This window comes from Castanea sativa, chromosome 12 (genome assembly GCF_040712315.1).
Source record: "Castanea sativa cultivar Marrone di Chiusa Pesio chromosome 12, ASM4071231v1".
NCBI lineage: Eukaryota > Viridiplantae > Streptophyta > Magnoliopsida > Fagales > Fagaceae > Castanea > Castanea sativa.
Genome location: NC_134024.1, coordinates 32,064,055 through 32,073,271, shown reverse-complemented (window position 1 = coordinate 32,073,271; position 9,217 = coordinate 32,064,055). Strand labels below are relative to the sequence as shown.

Genomic DNA, 9,217 nt, shown 5'->3' with positions numbered 1-9,217 from the left:
AAAGTGTAAACGTGGAGTAATATTTAGAGTTAAACATGAGAGTTAAATATTGCCTATTTTGTAGGCAAGGTATAGGTGAGAGTTAAAGATGTATTTTTATTATGTTATCCTCAAGTTTTTTATTTTGAAAATCTAATTTATAAGTAAATAAATTAATTTAAAAATTAACAGAAGAGTGATCTTATTTTTTTATGCAATATTTTAGTGAGAGTTAGAGTTGCATTTTTACTAGATTGTCCTTTAGTTTTATTTCTACTTAAAAAATAAGACTATAAGGGCGTTTTTAAACTAAAAAATATGAAATCCAAACAGGGAAAACTCCTTAAATAGTAATATAGATATTGACATTTTTAAACTAAAAAAATGAAAAATCTAAACAGAAAAGCCTTTTAAATAATAGTTTAGAAGAAGAAATAACTTGCCAATAAATTCTCATTTTAAAAAAGAAAAACTTGCTAATAAATTGGATTTTAGAGCCCGTTACATAACAACATTATTGGTGATAATAATGAAATGGATCCCTCTCCTTCCATGGTTGATTCCGCCTTCTCACTCTGACCACCGACTTGGGTTTAAGAACAAGTGGGTCTGTTCATAAGCGACAATGGGGTCGAAAAGGCTTCCTGCTTTCAACCATTCCAACAACAGCGATAATAGAGAAAAGAAGCCAAACCGTAAAGAGGTAATGGCTACTTCTTTTATCAAACTTTAAAATTCAAACCTTTACAATCACGAAACTGACTGAACCCATTTCTATATGAATGACCATTTTTGTGTTTGTACTCACTCTTATTTATTTTGTAGATTCTTGAGAAGAAGAAGGCAATCGATGATCTTATCAAAGCAGCTTCTGCTGATAAACACCCACTTGATTCTTTCCCATCCTTTCGTCATTTCCACAAGAATGGTAAGTCATCTTCTATCCCATGATTTTGCAGCTACATATGTACCCATTTTGTTTGTGGGTCACTGGCGTTGGTTTGCTTTGTCGATTTGCTCATTTGATATGTGATAATGTAGCATCCCAATGAGGAAAAAAAGGGAAATTGAAAAAGATTATATTTTTTGATAGATATGAAAAGGGAATTGAACCTTTGGCGTCTGCATCAAAGACACATATTGGTTTTTTGTGTAAGCGGGGTTCAAACCCAGATCGGTTCTTCAACAACACAAGGCTTTATCAGATTAGTTAACCGTAACCCAGATAAAAAAAAAAGAATTTAATTAATCATTTCGTTTTATTTATTTCTCTTTATGTTTAAGGTTAGATTGAAGTCTTTTAGCACCTTTGTGATGTTTATGTTTTGTTTTCTCTCTTGCATTTTCAAAGTACTTAAGTTTTGTACGAAAATGATAAGCTCATGGCCTTTTAAAGTTTAGTTTGGACTATGATAGAATTTGGTTGTTCGAGTACCATTTTTTTTTGGGGGGGTGAAAATTGCAACCATATTGTTTGGTTTTCAAGTTAAGGCTTGCAATTTTTCACTTTAAAGTTGAATATTTCTTGTGATGCCCAAGTTTATTTGATTTTTAGGCCTATCTGTATACTTGGAGTCAGGGTGTGGGGATAAACTCTCTTCTCCTACTAAGAAATACATCATGGGTCTTCTTAAGGTAATAGAAGGCTTACTATCTCATATCTCTGTAGTTTTCCAAAATGACTTCTCTCCTTTTTTCACATATCATTCCTTGTCTCTGCATGAATGTAAATTTGCTAAACTTTAGAAATCTGCAGGCCAATATGGAGGGGCCATATGGATCTGAGTGGCCAACAGTAGAGAAGGTGAAGCGAAGGGAAATGGTTATGCCAGAAGCACGTTACATATTTGTGCATGAGGCTCCAAATGCAAGTTCTGATGAGATCTTAACAATGTCAGAAAGGAAAGAAACCCTTACTGTTTGTTTAGAAAATAAGGGATCCATGGTTGGATTTGCCCAATATCGCTTTACTCTAGAGGAAGAGATACCTGTTCTTTATGTGTATGAATTACAGCTTGAGCCTCATGTCCAAGCGAAGGGACTAGGGAAATTTCTAATGCAACTTATTGAGCTTATTGCTTGCAAGGTGCTGAGTCATCTTTTTTCTTCACATAGAGATGTAATAAACACACAAAGTACACAATTATTAACAGTGTTATCTGCTTTTTATTGCCTTGTATATTGTCATTAATCTAGAATTTTGCAGAACCGCATGGGTGCTGTGGTGCTAACTGTCCAAAAAGCAAATTTATTAGCTATGGATTTCTATTTAAATAAGCTCAGGTAAATTTTTTATATTTTATTATAGAACCATCTAATTATTTTTATTAAGCAAATCCCAACGACATATTAAACGTATAAGTGGGGAGAAAAATCCTTTAGTTGTCAATACTTCCTTTCTTAGACTCAATAATTAGTTCTTAGGGACAGTGGGAAGATAATTATTGACCTGTGACAGGCCAATCACTTCTCCCTTTTACATAAGAGAATTTTAACACCACTTCTTTTTGGTTCTCTCTTTCACAACAAATCCTATTTTGCAGTTTGTTACTTGCTATTACTAGTGGGCAAGAAAATAATTTCAGTGGTGAATTCAAATTAAAAACCATTAACAACCTGCTAACTAGGATTTGTTGTGAAAGTGTTGTGAAAATGTTATGGACATAGAACTTCTCTTTTCATTTTAAAGCTTACTTGCTCATTTAAGTTCTGGTGAACTGTACCCTAAGAAAGGAAAATTAACAAGAGTTAATTCTGTCTAAGAAATGCACTGCTATCATTGCAACTTATGAATTAGTAAGGAACTACCATAGTGAATGTCTTTGATATTCAAATTAATCAAATATTTTGGTATTCAAAGTAATAAAAAATGATCATTGTAATTCATGCACACATGCATTTATCACTGTAAACATGATCAATATATATATATATATATAATGTGATCATTGTTATTTCTTCACTTACATGCATCATGGATTATAAATGAATAGAAAAAAATTATAGCCATATATTACATTTTATAACAAAAAGGTACAGCACACTTTCTCGTATATTCCTTACTATTAACGTGGGAAGAAGTTGTTTCAAGCCTCTGAGCTAGTGAGGAACATCTAACTTTTCTTTTTTTCCTTCAGTAAATTTCTTCATTAACCAAAACCAAAAAAATAATAATATAAATAAAGGGATGGTAAGAGATATTTAGTAGACCCATTTTTCCATGTCAATAACTTTTCATCACATATGTCACTGTCAAGGAGAATGCCTGCACATAGTTGAGGCCCATAGGTGGAGTAACATTTGATATTAGAGGACAATTTGATCAATAAGAACCTCTGTTGTAATCTTGATAACCAATTTATTTTGTAGCACATTTGGAAATCATTTACCCAGCTTTCAGATTTTAGTTTATGATCACATTGTTGGGCTATATCCACAAATCTGTAATTGGTCCTTTCCATGTTTGCCTAAGAATTTGTTGAAAAAATTGGTAAAGTTTTTAGTTTATATAGAATTTTATCTAATGGTTGACTATTAATTTCATGCAGATATATAATATCAACTATTTCACCATCACGAGTTGATCCATTGGTAACGAATTATTATTACATCATATATGTTACCTTTTTTTTTTTTTTTTTTTTTTCTTTTCTTTTTTCATTTTTATTTTTGTAAGATATATTTTTTCTGTTTTTTTCTATTTCTTTAATATATAAGTAACTGTTTGAGATAGTTTTACCTTTTTGTGCAGATAGGAGATGAGAAGTCTTATGAAATTCTTTGCAAAGCATTTGATTGTGAAGCTGAAGCTATCTTCGAGGTGACATTTTATCCTTAGTACATGAAGTATTTGTAAATTAGTTGCAACCTCATAACTAAGGTTGTCATGTAGATATAGAAATTTAAAATATGAAATAAGATGCATGTGTGATATCATGCTGGTATCTTGACATAAATATTTGTAGTTTGAAATTTGATATATTAGTACATGCACATGAAAAGAAGTAACTAATTGTTTGATCTAAAGGTTTCATAGATGATTTGCATTATTGGTGTGCAGTTAAACATAAATGCTTTAAAAAGTGAAGAAATTGGTATTTATTTCTTGGACATTTTTCCTCCATATAAGAACCTGAATAAGTTCTTCTTAGTAAATCTTTAGAAAAAAATTATTTACTATAATCATTAAAGCATGTTGAGGAAGAGAGAAAAGATGAGAGGAGGGGGCAGGGGGGTTGTTGATGGCAATATCAGTGGCATTGGGGTTATTGGGATGGCATGCATATAACTTGTTCTGAAATCACATATTTTGGACTGTACTGCCTGGTATGACTGAAATACACTGTACTGAATCACCATACGGGTATGGTAACCCTTTGGAATGTACTATAAATACCACGTTGTTTTGAATCTTTTGGCTTGTTTTCCTGTTTCGACCTATTTCAGATTGGCATAGGATAAAACAGGGCTTTTAAAAAAATTTCCAAGGTGCTCACAATCAGTAATCATGGCTACCTAATCGTCCTTGCTTGATTATTTGGTACCTCTGGTCCAACACTTCAGTCCACTAAACCACTCTCCGGCAACCTCCACCAGTCCTCCACACTTCTCTTTCTTGGTTAACCCTTCTCAAAGACTCAAACGTCTAAAGGCCATTTCATTTTTTTCGTGGCTTCGATCAGGGTTTTTTTTGTTTTTCAGCAACTCTGTTCTTCATGGTCAGTTTTTTGTGTGTGTGTGTTCGATCTTGGATCATAGGCAGTGGCGGAGCTAGGAAATTTTTCCAAGGGGCCAACCTAAATATAATAGGGCTCTTAAAAGAAATTACTCAAAATTGATTTTGAATTTATCAAGAATTACAGTCTAAGGAAGCAATATCTATTTATTTAAGTTAAATCTTTGAACCTTTCTAAGGGTTCAACATCTAAAACTTCATTATTTAGGGCAAAAGATTGAACAATAGCTCTTAGATCTTAAACTTATTTTTTTCTCTTAAAATATGTATATATTGTGGATATTTTCCCATGCATTACATTACTTTGTAATCTACATAATTAGGGATTTGTTAGCATTTGAGGAGTCCACAGGAAATGAATTGTCCTAAATGTAGATAATTTGTTTTGGGTTTTTTGTGGTTGTTCTGTACTAGTTCAAAAATTTGAGGGCCAATTATAAAGTTTAAAGGTCTAAATTGAAGATTCTGAGATGTCAAATTATTAAATTTGAGGGGGGGGGGGGGGCAAAAGGAAATTGCTGTTCAATATATACAAATTACACTATTATAAATGGGGAAATTTGAAAAGTCAGGGGGCCCCCCCCTAGCCCCCCCGGGCTCCGTCAATGATCATAGGTGTATTTGAATTCTTTACAAGTTCCTTGGGTTTATTGGATTATAAACTGTTGTCATGTCATGATTTGCTTTAATTATTAATTTTGTTTGTTCGATTCTAGTTCAATAGATGGCTTTAGAGAAGGTGTTTTAGGCTGATGCTTACTTTAATGGATCTCATTAAATAAACATAGTTCTCCAAGTCTCTAATGAACTTTACTTGTTTATAATTATTATTTTGCATTTTGTCCCTTCACTACAACATTTAAAAGCTACTTTTGTGCACAAATAAGAGTTGTTAAAGACCCAATTACTTTCATGGTTCAGCCTATGGGTAATGAGGGTGATATAGGGCAAATTGTGGAATTTGTCTATGTGAGGAAAAGAAGGCTTAGGGTGAGAAAGTTATTTGGGTTTTGCAGGCATGAGAAAAGATTTGAGTTTGGGTTGCAAAAAGATAAGGAGGAACAGAAGATCTACCCGCAATCTGTGAACAGTGCATGTAAACAATATTGTGAATATTGAAAAAATATCAAAGAGAAATGAAAGAGATAGGAGAAAATAAGAAAAAGAGAAAAGAAGGCCAACCTGTCTCAATACTACACACATTAATTTTATTAATAAACTCTTCTCTTATTTGAATACAGTAACATTTCATACTATTTTTTTTAAAGTAAGAATAATTTCATTAAAAGGAGACTACTTCATTCACAAAAGGCACAAAGAAGACTAAAGAAATACAAAAAAGACAAGGGAATTATGTACAAAAGGACCAAGACTCTAAAAACAAGGGAATCAGATCTCTATTCGTAAAACCTCTAGCTTGAGACCAATCACAATAAGACACTAGATTGGAACGTATTTAGAGGAACTTTTTGTGGGGTTCATCAGTTGAGTGTTTCAAATATCCTTTGGTGGCTTGGGAAAAAGTTTGCTTACCGCGTGAGTTGGGTGGTTTGGGAATTCGGAATTTGGAATTTGGCGTCCTTTAATCAGGCCCTATTAGGGAAATGGCTTTGGAGGTATGACCATGAAACCACTCATCTGTGGAGAAGGGTCATTGCCATGAAATATGGGGAGGGAAAAGGGGGTTGGTGCACTAGAGCTTGTCGTATGGCTCATGGCTGTGGGTTATGGTAGAGTATCAGTGAAGGGTGAGATATTTTCGCAAAGCATATCTCTTTTGTGGTGGGAGATGGTTCTCGTATCCTTTTGTGGCATGATAAGTGGATTGGAGATGTTCCTCTTAAATTGTTTTATCCTCAGCTATTTCTGTGTTTAGCTAATAAGGAGGGCTATATTTCGGATGTGTTAAGCCCTCCTATGGGTGAGAATGACAGAGTGTGGAGTTTAAGATTTTACAGAGGCTTCAATGAATGGGAGTTAGCAGCTTCCTACTCCCTTCTTCTTCTCATCCATACCTGTACTCCTAGGGGTGGAGGGTGTGATAGGCTTAGCTGGGATCTTAATAGAAGTGGGAAGTTTGATACTCGGTCTTTTTATCATAAGATTCGAAATGCTGCTCCTTCCACTTTTTCTTGATAGGGCATTTGGAAAGTTAAAGTTCCTAAAAGGGTGGCTTTTTTCATGTGGGCAGTAGCTTATGGTCAGATTCTAATCTTGGATAACCTTATGCTTCGTGGTTGTCCTTTGGCGAATCGTTGTTGTATGTGTTGTTGTAATGCAGAATCGGTGGATCACTTGTTACTTTTTTGTTCGATAGCTCATTCTTTGTGGATGTATATGCTTCGGTTGTTTGGGATCGATTGGGTCATGCCAGGTTCAGTTGTGGGACTTATTATTTTGTTGGTATCATTGGCTTGGGAAGCATAATTCTGACATTTGGAATTTGGTCCCAGGCTGTTTAATGTGGACTATTTAGACTGAACGGAATCAGCGGTCTTTTGAGGATGAGGGGAAAACAATGATTCAGTTGTTAGAGTCTTGCCAGTGGACCCTCTTTGATTGGTCTCAATGTTGGGGTTTCTCGGATTGTTCTACCCTTATGGATTTCCTTTCGTCTATTAGGATAGACTAGGGGCTGCTTTTGTCTTTTTGTTTCCTTTTTCATGTGTTCACTACCGTGAATTCTCTGTATTTTTCTCGCTTTTCTCTTTTTAATAATATTCTCTTCTTACTTATAAATAAAAAAAAAAAAGATTCTGAGTTCCCACTTTATTCACAACCCATTTGTCTGTTATAACCTAGACTTTTAATAGCCATATCATATCTTCTTCTAGCCTGAATTCTTGATTAGATTTGATTGTCTATTTTAGCATTTTACTTTTTTTGGGTCATTGTTTCTTCTTTCTTGTGTAATTCTTGTGCTTGGCATCCTAGGAGACAATTTTGTAACGTTATTGCTATTGAGTCACTAGTTCTTCTTGAATAAAGCTGAGTGTTGCCCTTTCTGGATGAATATATTGACTCCTAAATAAGTGTGAGTGACCCACTTCCTCTTAAAGTTCCCGATGAGTTGCATAGCTCAAGGACTTTCCGGTGAAATTATTTTAGTCCCTATTTAGGTTGATTTGAAACTTGTAAGCTTAAAATAACGGTCAAAGGACTTTAATTAGCATAATTTAGTATGGCCATATATGCTGCATCCAGTCACGGGCCTTCTCAATCAGGACCAAAGATTTTCTACTATCTCAATGGCACCTGAATGCTCTCCATGTAGGGTGGTCAAACTTTGTTATGATCTAGGTGTTGGATAAATTATTTGAATTTTTAGAGATAGAACAAGGCTTCCTAGATAGATTAGTATTTTATTTATTTGTATTCAAATTAATTCCTATGTTTTAGGATATGATTAGTTCCTAAGTTTTAGAATTTGTTGATGAGGTTATCTCATCCTTGGCTATTTATGTACGTTGAATGCATTAATAAGAATTAAGCCGAAATTAAACCAAAAACTCTATTATCCCTCTCAAATTCAGGAGGCTAGTCACCTCGAATCGACTAAGTTATCTTTTTAATTTTCCTAGTATCTGAGCCAATAAATCCATCCAATTTCTTGAAAAAAAAAAAAAAAATTCAATCGTATTCTTATTCCACACTATCACACTATCCTCCCATCTACAACCCAAGCCAAAACCATACTTTCAGGCAGCAGCTGCAACACCCAACAAAAAAAGAAAAGAAAAGAAGCCACATCTACCTATCAATAGTGTCAATCCCAGAAAACAAAGAATGGAGAACATGTCGGAGATTGTCAACCGAATGGTAGATAATGCCAAGGACATGTCCAACAGCATAGCAATGATGGAAGCAAAGGTGCAAGATTCGTGGGAGACAACATAGATAAACAATGATAGAGATCATAGATAAACAATCCAATGTACTTTTGGAAATCAAAGAACAATCAAAAGTTCAAAGATCCCATGAAAAGAGTAATATGTTGGAGGATGCACAAATCACCTTCAAAGATCAAAGGATTAATGAAGTGGAAAAGATAGATCAAAGGGATCTTGTGATTTCGAATAAGCCTAGTCTAATTTCACACATTGAATTTGTTATTCTTGATGGGTTCAAGGATATGAAAATCATAGCTATTCTATTCACAAAAATGATTAAAGAATTGGTGTAGGTATCCATGGTACAAATTCTTATCCTTCAACTCTTTAGAATTCGAGGTTGAGTTCTCTCCAGTTGGAAAGAAGGATATGGTGTAAGCAAGTATCAATTTCCATGTTTCGGAATCTTGAGGACAAGATTCATCTTGAGGGGGAAGGGATGTTATGACCTAGGTGTTGGATAAATTATTTAAATTTAGTTTAGAGATAGAATAAGGCTTCCTAGATAGATTAGTATTGTTATTTATTTGTATTCAAATTAATTCTTATGGTCATCCAAAAAAAAAAAAAAAAAAAAAATTCTTATGTTTTAGGATAGGATTAGTTTCTATAT

General features: G+C 33.9%; 1 protein-coding gene across 3 annotated transcripts; it reads left to right on the top strand.

The window, feature by feature from the left end:
• Positions 1-468: 468 nt before the first annotated feature.
• Positions 469-8,698, top strand: LOC142618637 (uncharacterized). Of its 3 annotated transcripts, XM_075791588.1 has the most exons (8): positions 469-682; positions 805-907; positions 1,535-1,614; positions 1,736-2,098; positions 2,186-2,262; positions 3,528-3,570; positions 3,731-3,799; positions 5,731-8,698. In XM_075791588.1, the coding sequence occupies exons 1-8, from the start codon at positions 605-607 to the stop codon at positions 5,734-5,736; spliced, it is 819 nt and encodes a 272-aa protein (XP_075647703.1). In that variant the 5' UTR covers positions 469-604; the 3' UTR covers positions 5,737-8,698. The 3 variants fall into 3 exon arrangements, with proteins under 3 accessions (XP_075647703.1, XP_075647702.1, XP_075647704.1); XM_075791587.1 differs by lacking the exon at positions 5,731-8,698 and having other exon boundaries at positions 470-682; positions 3,731-4,028; XM_075791589.1 differs by lacking the exon at positions 5,731-8,698 and having other exon boundaries at positions 473-682; positions 1,736-2,065; positions 3,731-4,028.
• Positions 8,699-9,217: the final 519 nt, after the last annotated feature.

What these genes read in the sequence shown, in the direction of transcription:
- LOC142618637 (XM_075791587.1), top strand. Translation starts at nt 605, where the DNA reads ATGGGGTCGAAAAGGCTTCCTGCTTTCAACCATTCCAACAACAGCGAT. An exon ending in TCGTCATTTCCACAAGAATG is followed by an intron (nt 908 to 1,534) that starts GTAAGTCATCTT and finishes TTTGATTTTTAG; the next exon opens with GCCTATCTGTATACTTGGAG. An exon ending in CATCACGAGTTGATCCATTG is followed by an intron (nt 3,571 to 3,730) that starts GTAACGAATTAT and finishes CTTTTTGTGCAG; the next exon opens with ATAGGAGATGAGAAGTCTTA.